We start from the raw sequence: 19,418 nt of genomic DNA, 5'->3' as shown, positions 1-19,418 counted from the left end.
TTTAAAATGATATAACTGGGATCTGAGAAAGTGGCTGGAGAGTCATCTCTCCTTCACATCATACACTGAACATCAGTTGGGTGTTTTTGAATTGGTATGAGTGCAAACTTAATTTTATACTGTAAGTAAGGTATTGAAACAGAATTGAAGAAAGTGAATTAAAACAGCCAAATAAAGATCAAACGTAACATAAAGCAGTAATTTTATGACTTTAACAAAGCATAGAAAAAATCGTATTGCCATTTTGAAAGAATGTGGCACTGATATATTTTTACATTTTGTTGGACAGGTGTGGATCTACCAGCATTACAGATTTCAAATCAAGCTGGAAGAATGGGGTAGCCTTTCTAGGAATCATTCATGCCCTAAGACCAGATCTAGTTGACATGAAGAAAACAAAAGGTAGATCTAACAGAGAGAACCTGAATGAAGCCTTCAGGATTGCTGAGCAGGAATTGAATATTCCAAGGCTTCTGGAACCTGAAGGTAAATTGACATTTTAAACTTCAGCGGTACAAGAAATGTATAGTTAGGTCAAGTCATAGTATTGTCATGACTTAGGTGCGACCACACAGCTCATCTGTATTAGTTGGAGAGATAGTAATGTAGTAAATGATGGCATGTAAAGGACCAAACTGGCCCATCCAGTCTGCCCATATACAGTCCAACACCAGCTGTCCCTTTCTCTCCCATGTCTTTTACCTGACTTTTCAACCTTTTTCATCCCAATGCCTTCTGTATCCGTTGGAGGTATACTGAAAATGAATGAATTGGTCAATGAAATTGGCCATTTGATGAATATAGTTGAAATTCACAGCCACATACCGACTGAATGGATAGTAAGACTTGGCCCCTTAGTAGTCTAAGTTGGGATCCACGTTTAACTGAGCCCGTTCATTTTAAGAGAACTATGCTTACTTTCATCACAAGTTTTCAAGGATCTAACCTAAGCTCCAAGGCTGTTCATATAATATATTTTTGTGTCTTCATCAATCAACGCCATCCTACCTCATCTTGTAATTCTCTGTTTTACATAATGTGAGGTCGGTATTTATTCAGCTAAGTGGCGGCTGCTGAATAAACTGGCTGTGATCAGCATTCGCCACTTAACTAGATAAATAGTCATATATCTAGTGGGCAGGAAGTGGATGGATCAGGGCAGTGCTACTTATTCGGTTAACTTAGAAATGCCGATATTCGGAGTGATCCTGTTAACTGGATTCGTTAGATCTGCGAGCAAATCTAAACTTAGCTGGTAAGATTTATCTGGCTAAATGGCAATTTTTATGAGATTATTCAGGAGCACCACTGTGCTACTGAACATCCCATATAAGTTACCCTGATAAGTTTTATGTGGCTAGCTTACTTAGCTGTTTTATTTTGAATATCTACCTCTTTTTGTTTAATGTCTAAGATTTTTTTCCTTCAGTAAATGAGCAGCAGCAAATGCATACATTAAACCTTTACATAGTTTTTTGATACTTCTCTTTCTTTGTCTCTGTGTCCCTTGTGTTCTAGTAAAGTTAGACCTTAATTTAAAAGCTAGCACAAGAGCCATTTGTAGAAAGATGAATAGCAAAAAGTTCAGTATTTATTAGACATTGTGTAGTGACCTAGTTTGCTGGAACTTTTGTCGGTCAGGAAAAAGACAAAGAGTAGCGTTCATGTTGACTGGTAGTCCCTGAATGGCTGCAGGGTTATGTCTCTGAGTTAACATTTCTTGCAGAGTTTCTCCCCGAGATGTTTAAGAAAATATTTCCATAGTTGTATTTCCCGTTTTGAATTTCTGAATACTATTGTTGAATCTAAGCAGTAGTAGAGCTGAAAGGTAACAATGAGTTATTTTCATAATGTTGTTCAGGCCTAGCTGACTTGTTTGGATGTGTCTAAATTTCTTCTGCGCCTTGCTGCAGAAAATGAGAGAGTGTGGCACATTAAAGATAAATCAGCTATAATGTGTACTATGTTGAGTTTATTAGATTTAGGGCCAGATGTACTAAAGAGTTTTTCCTCATTTTGTGTCTATGGGAAAAATTTAATTATTTTTTTAATATATGCTAATGGTGTGCTGTACCTTATAGATATTGATATCAAGGAGCCAGATGAAAAATTAATCATGACTTACGTGGCACAGTTTTTGCAGTACTCCAAAAGTTTACCTATGCCTGAAGAAGACATGCAGGTATGTAATCCTTTTTTTATGTAATCAGTTAAAGCACATTATGAAAACTCAGCATGAAACTTACATTATTGCTATACAGTACATTTTCTTTACAAACCTGGGCTGTATTTGAGCCAGCAGAATTCTTCCAGAATAAAAAAAAACTTCTTTTCAAAATTCAATACCACATCACATGCATCCTGATTAAAATTCACTTGTAAGTATATGTGCAGAGATTTATGCCAGTATTTTATAAACTATGCAGTGGGAGCCACATAGTTAATAAAATACTTCATATTTCAGCACTGAAAGTACATGCGTGTGCTTGTAATTTAGGAGCACACATTCGTTCTCTAACCATATAAAAAACAAAATACACACATATATTATATATGCAAAAAAATTGTAACAACATGAACATAATAACTCAGAATTAAACACGGAGGCAGGAATTTTTTTAAAGGATGTGCATACAGGGTTTTGAAAATAGTTAGTTGCATGTGTACTTGGGATCACCAGTTTGCCCAGACTTTCATCAGTTCGCTTACACCTCTAGCACTTCACCCTGAACCCTCACCAGTTCACTCAGACCTTCCACCCAAATATTGTAGACAACAGGCAAGTCTGATTTCACTTCTGTGAACCAATTAGCAGGTTTAAGTGTCTTTGGATGAGTTTGGTAACATATGCATGTGTACATCTTAGAAAATAGCAACTTATGAGCCCCATCCCATGCTCTAGACCACCCCTTTTTTTCCCACTGTTAATGTGGAGGTTTATAAAATATATATGTGCATACTTCAGCATAAATGCTATTTTTATGCATGCAACCCCTACTTAACTCTAAAAATTGCACCTGAATATGCATTAGGAAACTATGCACTGGGAGCGCAATTTTCAGAAGCCATTTACCTGGTAAATAGGCTGCCTGAAAACTGCTCACCCTGTATTCGACTAAAAGTACATACGAGGGTCAACGACATGCAGACTCAGAGGCAGGGTTATTTTGAGGGAGGCAAAAAGTACCTGGAGAAAAAGCTGCTGCAAATCTCTGCTTCTCTTTTGATCCCAGGCAATTTTCAAAGGGAAAGTATATTTGTACTTTTTCTTTCAGAACTGAATTTTGAAACTTGCCCCCAAAAGTATCTAAAAAAAAAAAGCTCCACAAATCAGTTTAATTTGTACAGTTTTGAAATAGCCCAATTTTTCCCCCAGAATCTCAATTTGATGCAAGGAAAATATTGTAAAAAACAAAACACTGAAGAGGTTCTAACCAATATTTAAGTCTAGCTTTTAATAATTTATACAGTCAGTCAAGCATTAACATACCGGTTTTCTATTTTCCATGATTTTTGTTGGTTAGGGAAAAGTTTGAAAGCATGTTGTGTAATGATAGAGCACTTTAAGGCTTAAAAGATTCTACAATTTTCTTTTCTTAATTGCTAGGAGAAAGTAGCTGACATTTTGGTCTGGCTAGCTTTGGAGGAACAGAAGTTAAAACAGTTGTTCATAGATACAGAAAATGAAAGCTATCTTCAGAGATATCAGGTAAGTATTTTAAATACTGAGCTATGGCTGTAATTAACATAGCAGTGTATCCAACCATCTGCACGTTCCCTGCGTGTGAGGATTTGGAGAGTGGTCCTTTCTGTAGCAAGGCACTTTTTTCTAGAGTGGTCCTCTTATAGAAAGCCACATGTTTCATGTTAAATTAAGGGCTAAGAAAATATCTGGCAGGATTATGGATGCCCTCCTAAAGTGACTCTTGATTGATGGTCTACTCTAAGGCAAAATAAAATAAGATACGAAAGAAGGAAATTTCAGGCCTGAATAGCAAAGCAGAGGTAGCTTCAAAGTTTAGTTATAAATGCTGTCCTTCCAAACAAGGGTCATTTCTTCTGAAAAACGAAGTGAGTTTGTATTCTTGGTCATGACTGAAATATGAATTGTCCCCAGGTAGAATGCATATGGAGTATTAATAATACTTTTCTAGTTTATGGAAGGAAAGCCACTTATTTGGATCTTTGGAACTAAATTGTACTTACAAAATTAAATTAGATAAGGAAACCATTATGTGGAGCAATAAATGGCACCTTAATATGTAATATTTTATCATTACATGCTTTAAAGAAAAGGTCATAAATGCGGTATGTTTTCTATAAAGTCTAAGGAAGACCATTTCAAACAGGATAATCTTTTGCACTGTATAGATCTTTGGTCAACTAACCTTTCTGCTCTCTCTTCTAACACTTGCTTTGATCTCTCAGATTTGCCTCTGTTTCCACTGCTTTCATCAACTTCTTACTCCCAAGTCTCTCCGATTTCTAAAATTATCTTTTCTCAGACTTGTTCTACTGTTTATACTACTCTAATCATTCTTTCTCTGGGTATGTAATGAGTAATCTCTCTATTTTTCACTGCAGCTGCTTTACAGTCTGATCCAGCTAAAATTTGCTCACCAGAATCAAACCATGTTCAATCATTTGTTAAAAACCCCATTACTGACCACTTGCATAAGCTATGCTTATTTTACTGTTAAAAAATATTGTGCATTACATCCTTTTCACTAAGATCTTGAACAAAAGATTGTGTCGTCTTCTGGTCGAGTTGCATATAACTATTTGCTCTTCAACAAGAGAATTTTCAGTACTCTTTAATATTTAGGAGTGTGTATGGGGAAACATATGCTTCATTTACTGGTTTTTCATTTCCTTTCTGCATTTGTGTGTGCTAAAAACATTTGGCACGTGCTAACAAAACAGAGTTCCTTATCATCCTGCTAAACCAGTCCAGATGTGTATATTTATACTGTTTACTAGCTGATGGAGACAGAGGACATACCTTTCTCAGTGATATTACTGGTTCATAGGATGGTGCAGCACAGAAAATTGCCAGTATTTTCTATCTTTAGCAGATGGAAGTAGTACTGGACTGCTGCAGAAGGATTCCTAACTCCCAGGTTTTGGCCTTTGATCTTCCTTGGTGGAACAGGCCTTCAGATTCTCTCCTAGGACATTGGTCTTCCCATGTTTTTCACCTGATTGAATGGGAGTTTTTCACTTCTAAGGCAACAGTTCTTTTGAACTATTTCCCTAGTTAAGAGTTGTCTTGGACCAGGCTTCCAGGTTTCTGTATGGGCAAGGTTGAGTGAGTCCTGTTAGCTGGCTTCCATGATCCCTTTGGGGCCTGGTTGAGCTTAGGAGGTAGTGTGTGAGCTCAGGAGGTAAGCCTCTGGGTGAGAGATTCCTCAGGTCTTTGACCTCCTAGAGACGCTCCCTCCCTACCACATACTTGTCTCTTCTTCATCTCTTTCGCTTTCATTTCCTCTTGACTTGAGAGCTTGGCTGTTTGATAAAGTTTTGTTTTAAAAAAAAAAGGAGAAGAGAGCAGTTGCAGCTGCAGCCAGAGGAGCAGTCAGCAGGAAGAGATGAATTGGTCTTTGGTCTTGAGAGGAGTTTATTTTAATGGTGAGTGGTTTTGGGGCTTGGATCAGACCCCCGTTCTTCTGGACAGATCTGCTTTCTCGTGTTTCACCTGTCAGGTGCACGCTGTGGTTACATTTCTTTTTTTTTTTTTTGAGATAGGCTTTTGTAGCTGCATGTCAGAGGAACAGTATGACATAGTGGAGCCACCACTGTGGGAGCTGGCGCATTGACAGTGTGGCTGGCTCCTACCATTTGTGTGTGTTGAATGCACAGCTTCTAAAACAGCCAAGAAGACTCCTTGGACAGAGCCTTTGTCTTCCCTACGAGTGTTCAGCTGGCAATTTAGGAAACCCCATAGAGACAAGTTCTTCAACCTCCTTCTTAGCACAGGCCTGCACCGTGGTGGGGAAGGCCACCATTTTGGATTCTCTTCATGACTTGTTCCAGTGCTTATTGATCTGGCTGGCATTGGCTCAGAGGAGTGCCCAATATTGCCGGAAAGTGAGACGTGGGAGAGACCTTCTGGACTGCTCTCTTCACTAGGGTTTTTTACCTCCGGAATTCATCTTGGTCTGGCACCATGCTTTAGGTCCAAAATCAAGAAAAACTTTCACAGTCAAATTTAACAATCAAATATTTTTAAAAAAATTGAGCAGTATAAATTTTAAGAACACTGAAATAAAGGAGGAAAAAGATCTCGGAACCAAATATGCAAAAAGTTCTCTATGGAACTGTTACGGCGGTGGCTGCTGTGCTACCGCCTCACCACCAGGGGTCCCTCTAGGGCTGGCTTTCCTGACAGGCCCAGTCCATCTCCTATGTCCACTCTATGCTCTGGGTGTGCCCTCTTAACCCTGCCTGACAGTTGCCTCGGTGCTTCGGCATCGAGCTCACCTGGGCTCCCTGCTCTAGCCTGCCTTGCGCGGCCTTCGGGCCTATCCTTGCCTTGCCTTGCGCGGCCTTCGGGCCTATCCTTGCCTTGCCTGGCGTGGCCTTCGGGCCTATCCTTGCCTTGCCTTGCCTTGCGCGGCCTTCGGGCCTATCCTTGCCTTGCCTTGCGCGGCCTTCGGGCCTATCCTTGCCTTGCCTTGCGTGGCCTTCGGGCCTATCCTTGCCTTGCCTTGCCTTGCGCGGCCTTCGGGCCTATCCTTGCCTTGCCTTGCGCGGCCTTCGGGCCTATCCTTGCCTTGCCTTGCGTGGCCTTCGGGCCTATCCTTGCCTTGCCTTGCCTTGCGCGGCCTTCGGGCCTATCCTTGCCTTGTCTTGCCTTGTGTGGCCTACGGGCCTTCCGTGTGTGTGTGTGTGGCCTACGGGCCTTCTGACCTGCCTTGCCCCGCTATTGGTGTGTGGCCTACGGGCCTTCCATGTGTGTGTGTGTGTGGCCTACGGGCCTTCTGACCTGCCTTGCCCCGCTATTGGTGTGTGGCCTACGGGCCTTCCGTGTGTGTGTGTGTGGCCTACGGGCCTTCTGACCTGCCTTGCCCCGCTATTGGTGTGTGGCCTACGGGCCTTCCGTGTGTGTGTGTGTGGCCTATGGGCCTTCTGACCTGCCTTGCCCCGCTATTGGTGTGTGGCCTACGGGCCTTCCGTGTGTGTGTGTGGGTGGCCTACGGGCCTTCTGACCTGCCCTGCCCTGCTTACTGTGCCCTGACCCAGCCTGGACCCAGACACTGCTGACTGCCGCCTGCCCTGACCCAGCCTGTACTTGACACTGCCACTTGCCGCCTGCCCTGACCCAGCCTGTACTTAGACACTGCCACTTGCCGCCTGCCCTGACCCAGCCTGAACCCAGACTCTGATTCTTGCTGCCTGCCCTGACCCAGCCTGGTACCTGACTCTGTTCGAGCTTCCTGTCTCTCTCCACCTGGAGCCACCCTGCTGGGTGGTGTGCACGACTCCTGTCCGGAGCCCAAGCGTAACAGTATGCCGAAGCCATCACATTTTCCAGGGGAAGAGATAAGTCTGTGTCCTGCCGGTGAGTCAACTTTTCACTAATTCAAGATGCCTCCTTCTTTAAAGTTTTATACCTGCAGTTCCTGTCAAACTTTGAATTATCCTAGCTATCAGAACTGTCTAGCCTGTGAACTTGTTGGTCAGGAACACTGGTCATGCAATAACTGCAACAAGAAAAATGTCTCTGTCTATCAGGAGTGTTTGAACTGTCTGGCTCCTAAACCAGGGTGGTGGAAATGCTCCTGTCTCCCGTGTTTGTTACCTCCAGGCAAACCCTGCCCCTGTTGTTCTGCTCTAGGACCAGCTGTGCAATTAGAAAAGGCTATCAGCTCTCCTAACCAGTATTCTGTTTCTGGCTCAACTAAAACAGACATTTTTGCTGGCAGTTTGAGGGTAGAAAAACCCAGGACTTACCTGGCCAAGAAGGCTTCTGTGAGACCAGTGCTAGAGCCTCGGGAACAGGTTTCTCTACAACGGAGAGAGCTGATTAGCTCTAGCAGGGCTCAGCTTCCCACAGCTGCCAAGTGGACACTAACGAGCACCTTCCCTAGACGTCCTAGAACTGCCTGTGCCTTCTCTAAACTGCTCCTCCAGAAACAAAATCAGGAGCATCAGACTTTGGCTCGAGGTATCAAGCCCACGGCAGTACAATCTGTGTCTTCCATGCACACTACCTTTAACCATGCTACTCTGCCATCTGAACCTGCTGCACTACCCCGAGAAGAGCCTGAGTCTGCTGAACCGGCCCTGCTGCCGTCCTCGGAGGGGTCCGCACCAGCCCTGCTGACAGACTTTCTAACTCTGCCATCTGAGCCTGCCGAACCGGCCCTGCTGCCGTCTTCAGAGGGGTCCGAACCTGCTACAACGCCCTTGGAGGGGTCTGAACCAGCCCTGCTGCCGTCCCTGGAGGGGTCCATACCGGTCCTGCTGACGCCCCGAGAGGGGTCCGAGCCTGCTACAATGCCCCGAGAGGGGTCCGAGCCTGCTTCATCGCCCCGAGAGGGGTCCGAGCCTGCTTCATCGCCCCGAGAGGGGTCCGAGCCTGCTACAACGCCCCGAGAGGGGTTCGAGCCTGCTTCATCGCCCCGAGAGGGGTCCGAGCCTGCTACAATGCCCCGAGAGGGGTCCGAGCCTGCTTCATCGCCCCGAGAGGGGTCCGAGCCTGCTACACTGCCCCGAGAGGGGTCCGAGCCTGCTTCATCGCCCCGAGAGGGGTCCGAGCCTGCTACAACGCCCCGAGAGGGGTCCGAGCCTGCTACAATGCCCCGAGAGGGGTCCGAGCCTGCTTCATTGCCCCGAGAGGGGTCCGAGCCTGCTTCATCGCCCCGAGAGGGGTCCGAGCCTGCTTCATCGCCCCGAGAGGGGTCCGAGCCTGCTACAATGCCCCGAGAGGGGTCCGAGCCTGCTACAATGCCCCGAGAGGGGTCCGAGCCTGCTTCATCGCCCCGAGAGGGGTCCGAGCCTGCTTCATCGCCCCGAGAGGGGTCCGAGCCTGCTACAATGCCCCGAGAGGGGTCCGAGCCTGCTTCATCGCCCCGAGAGGGGTCCGAGCCTGCTACACCGCCCCGAGAGGGGTCCGAGCCTGCCTACAATTGCCCGAGTAGGATCCGAGCCTGCTGTACTGGCCCAGCTGCCGCCCCTGGAGGGGCCTGTACCGGTCTTAATGCCGACCTTGGAAGGGTCCGGACCGGTCCTACTATCGCCTCAAGAAGGGTTACGGACTATTTCTCTGCCCCAGGTGGGGTTTGTGTTCCCCTTGTCACCCCAGGAGGGGTTATGGAAATCTGCACCGCCTCTGCTACCCCAGGAGGGGTCTAACCCTGCCGCCTTGTCCCAGGAGGGGTTATGGACTGCCTTATTGCCTCGGAAAGGAGTTGAACCTGCCGCATCACCCCCGGAGTGGTCTCCCGTTATTCTTGATTACCTCCTGCACAGATGGGATCCAGGAGGAGGGGGAGGCCTTGAGGGGGGGGTACTGTTACGGCGGTGGCTGCTGTGCTACCGCCTCACCACCAGGGGTCCCTCTAGGGCTGGCTTTCCTGACAGGCCCAGTCCATCTCCTATGTCCACTCTATGCTCTGGGTGTGCCCTCTTAACCCTGCCTGACAGTTGCCTCGGTGCTTCGGCATCGAGCTCACCTGGGCTCCCTGCTCTAGCCTGCCTTGCGCGGCCTTCGGGCCTATCCTTGCCTTGCCTTGCGCGGCCTTCGGGCCTATCCTTGCCTTGCCTGGCGTGGCCTTTGGGCCTATCCTTGCCTTGCCTTGCCTTGCGCGGCCTTCGGGCCTATCCTTGCCTTGGCTTGCGCGGCCTTCGGGCCTATCCTTGCCTTGCCTTGCGTGGCCTTCGGGCCTATCCTTGCCTTGCCTTGCCTTGCGCGGCCTTCGGGCCTATCCTTGCCTTGCCTTGCGCGGCCTTCGGGCCTATCCTTGCCTTGCCTTGCGTGGCCTTCGGGCCTATCCTTGCCTTGCCTTGCCTTGCGCGGCCTTCGGGCCTATCCTTGCCTTGTCTTGCCTTGTGTGGCCTACGGGCCTTCCGTGTGTGTGTGTGTGGCCTACGGGCCTTCTGACCTGCCTTGCCCCGCTATTGGTGTGTGGCCTACGGGCCTTCCGTGTGTGTGTGTGTGGCCTACGGGCCTTCTGACCTGCCTTGCCCCGCTATTGGTGTGTGGCCTACGGGCCTTCCGTGTGTGTGTGTGTGGCCTACGGGCCTTCTGACCTGCCTTGCCCCGCTATTGGTGTGTGGCCTACGGGCCTTCCGTGTGTGTGTGTGTGGCCTACGGGCCTTCTGACCTGCCTTGCCCCGCTATTGGTGTGTGGCCTACGGGCCTTCCGTGTGTGTGTGTGGGTGGCCTACGGGCCTTCTGACCTGCCCTGTCCTGCTTACTGTGCCCTGACCCAGCCTGGACCCAGACACTGCTGACTGCCGCCTGCCCTGACCCAGCCTGTACTTGACACTGCCACTTGCCGCCTGCCCTGACCCAGCCTGTACTTAGACACTGCCACTTGCCGCCTGCCCTGACCCAGCCTGAACCCAGACTCTGATTCTTGCTGCCTGCCCTGACCCAGCCTGGTACCTGACTCTGTTCGAGCTTCCTGTCTCTCTCCACCTGGAGCCACCCTGCTGGGTGGTGTGCACGACTCCTGTCCGGAGCCCAAGCGTAACAGGAACAACACATGTTTGTCTTTTGGTAATTCAGTCATAGGTCTAAAAACGTTTTTATAAATTTACTTTTTTTTAGTTTAAATAAAAAAGCCATATCTTTGGTTCAGGTGGTAGAAATATTTGTAGAAGTGTATCTAAATATTTTTTTAACTTTTCCCAGAATTGGTACATTTTTTGACAACTCCAAAAACTGTGTACATAGTCTCCTCGTGCTGCTTCACATTTTAAGCATATATCTGATGTACATACTTTTGCATGGAAGGCTCTTTCCTGTGAGATGAAGAGTTGATGCAAAAACTTATTGTGTTTCTCTCAATACTACATTTTCAGTAATCTGAGTAACATGTTGAAAGCAATGCTCAAATTTTTAGTGTTAAGTGAAAATCAGGCCACTTCTTCCACTTTTCAAAAACAGCTCTCAAACTGACCTCTTTGTTATTAACCAATTTTAATGCCCTATTAAACTGAGCACAAGAGGATATAGGTCTGGAGGGAGAGAGGACATACTTGATGGACCCCTCCTATTCATAAAAAAATCAGATGATTTGTAACTATTAGTGATAATATTAGAACTTGGAGTTCTATATAGCATAGAGATGTATGTAATTATTACCCATGAGACCATATCTCTTTAAAACCGAGAACATGTAAGGCCAGGAAACCCTGTCAAAGGCTTTCTCAGAGTTGAACCCTATTGCAATTGCTGGAATATTGCCTCATTTACAATAGGACATGGGTTTTACCAATTTAATTTTATATGAACTTGCTGCCCTGCCTTTTATAAACCCTACCTGATTCTCAGAAATAATAGATGGGAACACTAGGCCTAGCCTGTCAACAAGGATTTTAGAAATTATCTTTAAATCTCAAGATTGGTCTGTATGAAGCAGGTAGTGTAGGATCCTTCCCTGGCTTGGCTAACACTGAGAAGTAGGCTTTATTAAAAACTATAGGAAAAGCTTCTTGCTGCAACACCTCTAGAAGGAAGCTGATTAGGGGGCTCAACGACTTGCTGACTTAAGATCTTATAATAATCGTAAGTAAAGTCATCTGGTCCAGGGGCTTTGCAAGATTTACTGGACTTGACAATTTTCAAAATTTCATGTCTGTATAGGCCTATTCAGAAACTCTAATTGCTGCTCAGTAATTTGTGGTAATTTAAGATCTTGAAAGAAATTGTCTTCCTCTTCTTGACCTTTGATTCTATCGTCTGAGTATAATGTTTCATAGAATTTTCACAGGATTTCACAAATATCTATTCCTTTTGTGACACTTTCACCAGAGTTATTTTTCAGCCGTTCAATAAATATTTTCCCTCTCCAGACCTTTACTGCATTTGCTAAAAGTTTCCCTCCTTTATTTCCAAAGCGGAAAAAGTTGTATTCAGATAGTTGTAGTATAGGTTGAGTTCTCTGCTGAAAATAAGTGTTAAGAGTACATAAAATATTAACATAATCTTCTTCACCCTGCTTAGAGTACTGTTTCTAATTTTTCCTTTGCAATTTTGTTTCCTTTCTAGCTGGAGAATAGATTTATTTAGTCTCGCATTTCTTCCCAAGACATACAAAATGATTTCTCCTCTTAAAACCACTTTACTTGTTTCCCAAAATAGAATCAGAGTGTCTTTATCTTGTCTATTATTATTTATGAAATTTGCCCATTTTTTTAAATGTAAAAATGCTTGAAAATCAATATCACCCCTCAAAAAACTCTGGAACTTCCAGGACCTTTTCCCCCTCCCGTCACTGGACACTTTAAAGTCCAACCAGATTATGGAATGATCAGATATTATTGGGTAGATAATCATATATATGGCACTAAGTATAAAAGACTGGAAGGCCTCCCATAGCAATGTTGGACTGCTGTCTACATCTTAATATTGTTGAATTCTTAATCAATTTAGGTTGCAAAGGAAGTAGGGATATATAAATTAAAGTCCTTTACATTTATGTGGTGTACTTAGTGTTAAATTGGCAATAACCTGTAAAGGGGCAATAATTTATTGATAGGGGTTGGGTCACTCCCTTGTTTTAGATAAGCCTCTGATTTATTTTTGGTGTGAAAATCTCTTGTTTTCTTACATGGGATAAGAGTCTATAAATTAGTGTATGCTTGGGGTGGATGGGAGTTGGGATGAGTGGGAGGGAAAGAAAGATACACAAAACAAAATTACCTTCCATTCCTTTCTTTTAGTCAGGTGCACACACTTACAAATTACCTAGCCTTTCTTTTTAATTAAGCACACAAACTAAAGATTAATTTATCCACAATTTATTTTTTTAATCTACATTTTGCTTTTCAGCACTTCAAAGTGGATTACATTTCACTTCTTCCCTAAACCTTGTCTCCAAATTGCCCAGCAAAGCAATACTTACCGATGATACTTATGGATGATTTTGTATATAATGGAAATGGACTTGTAGATGATTCTGAAATGTATTGGCAGCCACAAGAGGTAACCACAGCAGAATGTAGACCGCTTTAAGTACTAACCATCAAGCATTTGATGACCTCCACGCATTTTATTGACCTCCTAAAGAGTTAGTATGGGCTATATTTAGCTGAAGCAACTCTTTAGAGTCATCCTGAAGCTCCCTGAAGAAGGAGTGTAACCCACTCCGAAACCCTGCCGAGTTGGAGGACCAACTTCAGGATTCAGATAAGTGCACATTTAATGCTGATTGGTGCACTATCTCGTGTTCATTATAGCAAAAAGCAATTTCATTGCCAACATAAAGATAGAGGTGAGGAATGACCAATGATTAATCTGGATTTAGTGCTTAAAGGCCATAATATCATTGCCTGTTGCACCACAAATACCAGGTCTTAATGTCATCATAGGCTTTATTGATACAGCCAGTGACAAGACAAATATGATGGTCATCCACCACACCTACACAACACACTACATGAGTCATTAGTAGCAGAATTTTTTATTTTTTGGCCCCCAATTTTATAACATGTGCGCACTGGTGAGCATATGTTATAAAATTGCACGTCTGTGTGTGCGCATATTTTAAAAAAAAATCTACCCCAATATGCTCGTCACAAATCTTTATAAGGATAATGAGATATTTGCAGGATTTAATGCCCCAGCTCAATTTTAACCTGGGAAGAGCAGCATTATTCATCTTCTCTTCAATGGTCCACTTGATATTGAAGCCTTCCACATATATTCCTAGTGCCAAAAAGAGTTTTACAATCAACCACACGCTAAAAGGAGAATGGTCCAGGCAGTTGAAGATCCCGTGCTGACTAATAACAAGTGTGGAACTCTGGGTGTATCAGGGCTGGTGCTAATGACCAGAAACAAAAATAGGCTCATAGAACACGGTGTTCCTTTGCACTTTTGAATAACCCCTTGAGTATCCACCGAGCATTCTTCCCCACCATCTTGTACAGGGGATAAGTGCCCACCAAAAATTTCCATGTACTTTGATCTCAAGTGTAGGAAGTATTGACAAACTGAAGTTACACTCCTTAAAAAATGGCGAGTCACTGTGAAAAATCTCATTAAGACACATATTATAAATTGAATGGAAAATAGTGACCTATGCAAGAAGCCGTGTTGGAGAGAGCTAGGAGGGAACAAGCAGTCCGCAGACATGAAGAGTTTGTTGAAGTCTGAAGGTCTTCAAGGCCCCCCCCCATCCAGAGCATACAGGGAGGTTTCAAAAATAAAAATAGTGTTGATGTCCTTGTTTTATACAGCGGGTTCAGAACCGGCTCCTCAATCCCTGACATATTTCTCGGCCGCTGCTACCGTGTCAAAAGTCAGAGACTTCTCGCCTGCAAACAACCTTCAGTTTAGCAGGGTATGTCATAGCATATCTCACATGTAAGCATTGCAGTTCTTTCTTTATGCTAACAAATTCCTGGCACTTTTTTTGTTAGCTTCGCTGAGCAGTTGGGAGAGATCATGATTTTATTACTTTGAAAACTGAACGATTCCACTTCCCATGCTGCGTTTAAAATTTTCCTCTTGTCATCAAAATTACCGTATTTTTCGCTCCATAAGACGCACCTGACCATAAGACGCACCTAGGATTCAGAGGGGGAAAATTTAAAAAAAAAAAAATTGTGCTAAACCGGCTCTGCGTCTGGGCGTCTTATGGAGCAAATTAGGGGAGTGCATAGCTTTTTTTTTTCTCCCCATTTTGTTTTCGGGTCTGGGGAGGGCCATTTTGGTCCACTCCCCAGATCAGAAAACTTTTCTTTCTCTGGGAACCCCCAAAACCCCCCCCCCCCCCCCATCCCAACCCTTTAAATTAACAACCTCCACCCCTATGACCCCCCAAGACCTGCCAAATTAATTTCCTGCAACCCCCCACCCTCCTGACCCCCCCAAGACCTGCCAAACGTCCCTGGTGGTCCAGCGGGGGTCCAGGAGCGGTCTGGGAACGATCTCCTGGGCGTGAGCCGTCGGCTGCCAGTAAACAAAATGGCGCCGACGGCCCTATGCCCTCACTATGTCACTGAGACCGACCGCTGCTATTGGTCGGTCTCAGTGACATAGTGAGGGCATAGGGCCGTCGGCGCCATTTTGTTTACTGGCAGCCGACGGCCCACACCCAGGAGATCATTCCCGGACCCCCGCTGGACCACCAGGGACGTTTGTCAGGTCTTGGGGGGGTCAGGAGGGTGGGGGGTTGTAGGAAATTAATTCGGCAGGTCTTGTGGAGTCGGGGGGGGGGGTTTGTTAGATTTTTGTTTGGTTTTTTTTTTATATTCGCTCTATAAGACGCACATACATTTTCCCCCCACCTTTGGGGGAAAAAAAGTGCGTCTTATGGAGCGAAAAATACGGTAAGTAGTTTAATAATGATGGAACTTATACGGGTTTCGCAAATCATGGAACTCCCAATACGGGTTTCGCAAAATTTCCAGCACAGAATCTCTCTTCATATCGCTGACAGACCACCTTATTTTGGGTCTCGATAAAGGACAATCTTTCCTTCTAATTCTATTAGACCTCTCGGCAGCTTTCAATACCGTTAACCATGCCATCCTCATTAACCAACTCTCAACCATTGGAATAACAGGTACAGCTCTAGCCTGGTTCAAAACTTTCCTCAACAATAGAGGCTACAAAGTGAAAATCCACAACAAAGAATCTTCCCGCCATGATGCTCCTGTAGGAGTCCCACAGGGTTCCTCCTTATCACCCACCCTGTTCAATATTTACCTACTTCCGCTGTGCCAGCTTCTAACTGACTTAAAACTTAAACACTTTGTCTATGCAGACTATGTCCAGATAGTGATCCCTCTTAAAGAAACACTTGTCAAAACTCTCGAATATTGGGAATCCTGCCTCGTAAAAATTAATGACCTGCTCGCCAGCCTAAACCTTGTCTTAAACACCACCAAAACTGAACTTATGCTAATCTCTCCAGAAATCAACTAAAACGCCAACACCCCTCCAAGCAACTCACTCTCCTCCCAAGTCAGAGACCTAGGAGCTTTAATTGATTAGAAGATGAACTTGAAAGCATTTGTCAACCGTACTACCAAGGACTGCTTCCACAAACGCCAAGTGCTGAAAAGGATAAAACCGCTTTTCCATTTCCATGACTTTAGAGCAATTCTTCAAGCAATAATCTTTGCAAAATTGATTACTGTAACGCTATCCTACTAGGTCTCCCTTCGTCGTACACCAAACCGCTACAGATTGTCTAAAATGCGGCGGCAAGAATCCTTACCAACACCAGAAGAAGAGACCACATCTCCCCTATCTTAAACAATCTTCATTGGCTCCCCATTCACTTTAGAATCATCTATAAGTCCATCTATAAGTCCATCACCATCATATACAAAACCATCCACCACCTTACATCACTCGACCTTCAACACCCTCTCAGCCAACATAACTCCCTAAGACCGACCAGAGAAGCATACAGAGGATCCCTCCAGGTACCTAATACGAAATTCACGCAGCATATAACCTTGAGAGAACGGGCCTTCTCGACAGCTGGACCATCACTCTGGAACTCCATCCCCACGAATCTTCTCCAGGAACCTTGCCTCCCTACATTCCGAAAAAGACTTAAAACCTGGCTATTTAAACAAGCCTTCCCAGAAAACTCCTAAATCTCACCTCATCTACTCAAAGAATGTATCCACACCGGCTCTGTAAATAATTATCTATGATGTTAAATTACTTATGTCTTTCTCTCTCTTCTCCTAGTTCCATTACCCTTGTTCATTGTAACTTCATTTCCTATGCACTAGTTTCAGTTTTATTGTTATCGCCACACCTTGTTCAAATGTAAACCGGCATGATATGATCTTATCATGAATGCCGGTATATAAAAAACCAAATAAATAAATAAAATAAATAACTGGAACTTGGCCAGGTCCCCTTGCCTTGTGCTGGAGCTAACAACTTTTGTGCTCTGTCTATCTTAACTGTTCCTTTAGGACAGTCAAGTGCCAACAGATCTGGCAGCCATTTTGCAATGAAATGGACTGTGTCTTTTCCCTTCATTTTTTTTTCAGGGAGATCAATCACCCCTATATTGCACCAGTGAGACTGGTTCTCCAGATCATTAACTTTGGCCATTAATGCAATATTTGATCTTTTAATCGAATCCACTTTCGCACTGACTGAGGTAAGTGACATCTCAAGATCCATAATCCGGGCTTCTGCCTCTTCTGTTTTATTAGCTTTTTCTTGCACAGCTTGAGCCGGGCTGGCCACCTTCTGAACTATTATGCTGAGCCCAGCATCCAGTTTTTTCAAGAGCTTTTCGGCAAAATTTTCTAATAGTTTTGTAATGTAAGGTGTGCACTCGCTGCCCTCACTATCTCGCGGTCTGCTCTTCTCCTCTGAGGCTGACTCCGCAGCACGAGGCAGAGGTTCAGCCTGGACAGTTCGCTTCAATTTTTTTTTTTTTTTTGTGCGGGGCTTTTCTGCCCACATAGATGGGATCTACCCCAATATGTTCAAGTCACAAATCTTTATAAGGATAATGAGATATTTGCAGGATTTAATGCCCCAGCTCAATTTTAACCTGGGAAGAGCAGCATTATCCATCTTCTCTTCAATGGTCCACTTGATATTGAAGCCTTCCACGTATATTCCTATATATATACCCTACAGCCCTTGAGAAGTCTTGATTGCACAGGAGAGGAGGATACCCTTCAGCAATGATTTAACCCTGCTGAATACCCGGAAAAATTCCACTTCATCTGGCATTTATTTGAGGACTGCTGCAAGATTTTATCAGTTTCACTGTGGTAAACTTATATTCCTGCTATTTTAACCTTTCTGTCCTGTTCTTTGGACATCGAAATTTTATATTTTTAGACCTCTGCTGCCTCAAGGATCAGTAAAAATAGGCAATTTGGGATGGGAGCAAGTGACCTCTGCCTAGATCATAACATAACCTGCAGTCCTCAGATATATATATATATATTTTCATCCCTCTCAGCTCTCTTACTTTCTTAGTAATAAATTCTCTCCTGTAGAAGACTCTTCACATTTAGATCCCAGCTGAGCTCCCGTTGTTCAGGAATGATGTCCTTTATTTTGATTTAATAGCCTCTCTTGTGCTAGTGTTTCTAGTTAATTTTAGTAGCCAATACTGTGTTTCCTAGTGTTGTGTCTGGGGGCCCCCCATGACTGAGGACTAGGATTATATATGGCATTGTTATTTCTTGTTGTTAATTCTTTTTGCTTTTTGTATTCTGATTGCAAATGTCATTTGTTTTCAGTTTCAAGTGAATTCTTGAATATTTTATTTAAAAATTAGATAAAGAAATACTTAAAACAAACAACCCCTCCCCCCCCCCCCCCCCCCCCCCCCCCCCCCCCCCCACAAAAGTCTCACAGATGTCTCCATTAGATATGATGGCTGAAAAGGGGTAAAATTCACTAATTTGCCAAATATTCCCTTGAAGGACTTTTGGCCAAACAGTTGCATTCAAGTTAATGAGCAATTGGTGCTGAGCAAAACTCAGCTTACAAGTCACAGTTATTATGACTTGCACAGTCAGCTCTGGCAGCACGGCTCTCAAACCGAGCTTTTGGGTGGTCCGTGAAGGAAAGCCATGGGGGAAAAGCCCTTAGCAAAGGCTCTTTCGGGTAATGTCCAATGACCAAGTCCATCTGGGTAACTCAGAGCTGTCTTGATATTGATATTGCCACCACCTTTTGACACAGGATTGGTAGGATGCAAATGATGTCATCTAGATCTCGATGCATAGGAATATTCTCATACGCTCATTAGAGCCCACCAGCAAAACTAGTGTTAGAACAGTACCCGTTTCATAACTGGTATCAGGCTGGATACAAAGGTCCACCAAGGACATGTTCTCAGTTCTGGTCCAAAGTTCTCCTGTCATTTGGGAAATGGTGACAACTCTCTGATATGAAGAAACAAACATAGTCTTTTCTCTTCTGTGTTAAAACAGACTCATATAAAATTGCCACAAACATGACATGGCTACAAACTCCAAGTCTGCATTGCTTATGCCTGCACCTTTTACTCTGTTTGTGTGCATAGCAGTAGGGCCTCAAAAGTTTATGATGTACATCCTGTGTAGGGCCACTGCTGCTTACCCTACAGCCCTTGAGAAGACTTGATTGCACAGGAGAGGAGGATACCCTTCAGCAATGATTTAACCCTGCTGAACACCCGGAAAAATTCCACTTCATTGGCTTTTGTCCAGATCTGGCATTTATTTGAGGACTGCTGCAAGATTTTATCAGTTTCTCT

The 19,418-nt window shown here is 44.4% G+C and overlaps 1 protein-coding gene across 3 annotated transcripts in view; it reads left to right on the top strand.

The window, feature by feature from the left end:
* Positions 1-19,418, top strand: part of SYNE2 (spectrin repeat containing nuclear envelope protein 2) — a 799,865-nt gene that overhangs the window by 149,800 nt on the left and 630,647 nt on the right. For all 3 annotated transcript variants that reach the window (XM_029598126.1, XM_029598125.1, XM_029598127.1), the window contains exons 8-10: positions 290-486; positions 2,082-2,182; positions 3,608-3,709. In XM_029598126.1, coding sequence (XP_029453986.1) covers positions 290-486; positions 2,082-2,182; positions 3,608-3,709 — 400 coding nt within the window. The remainder of the gene's footprint in view (positions 1-289; positions 487-2,081; positions 2,183-3,607; positions 3,710-19,418) is intronic.

Source organism: Rhinatrema bivittatum, chromosome 4 (assembly GCF_901001135.1).
Source record: "Rhinatrema bivittatum chromosome 4, aRhiBiv1.1, whole genome shotgun sequence".
Taxonomy (NCBI): domain Eukaryota; kingdom Metazoa; phylum Chordata; class Amphibia; order Gymnophiona; family Rhinatrematidae; genus Rhinatrema; species Rhinatrema bivittatum.
The sequence above is the reverse complement of the archived record's forward strand: the minus strand, read 5'-3'. Positions and strand labels throughout refer to the sequence as shown.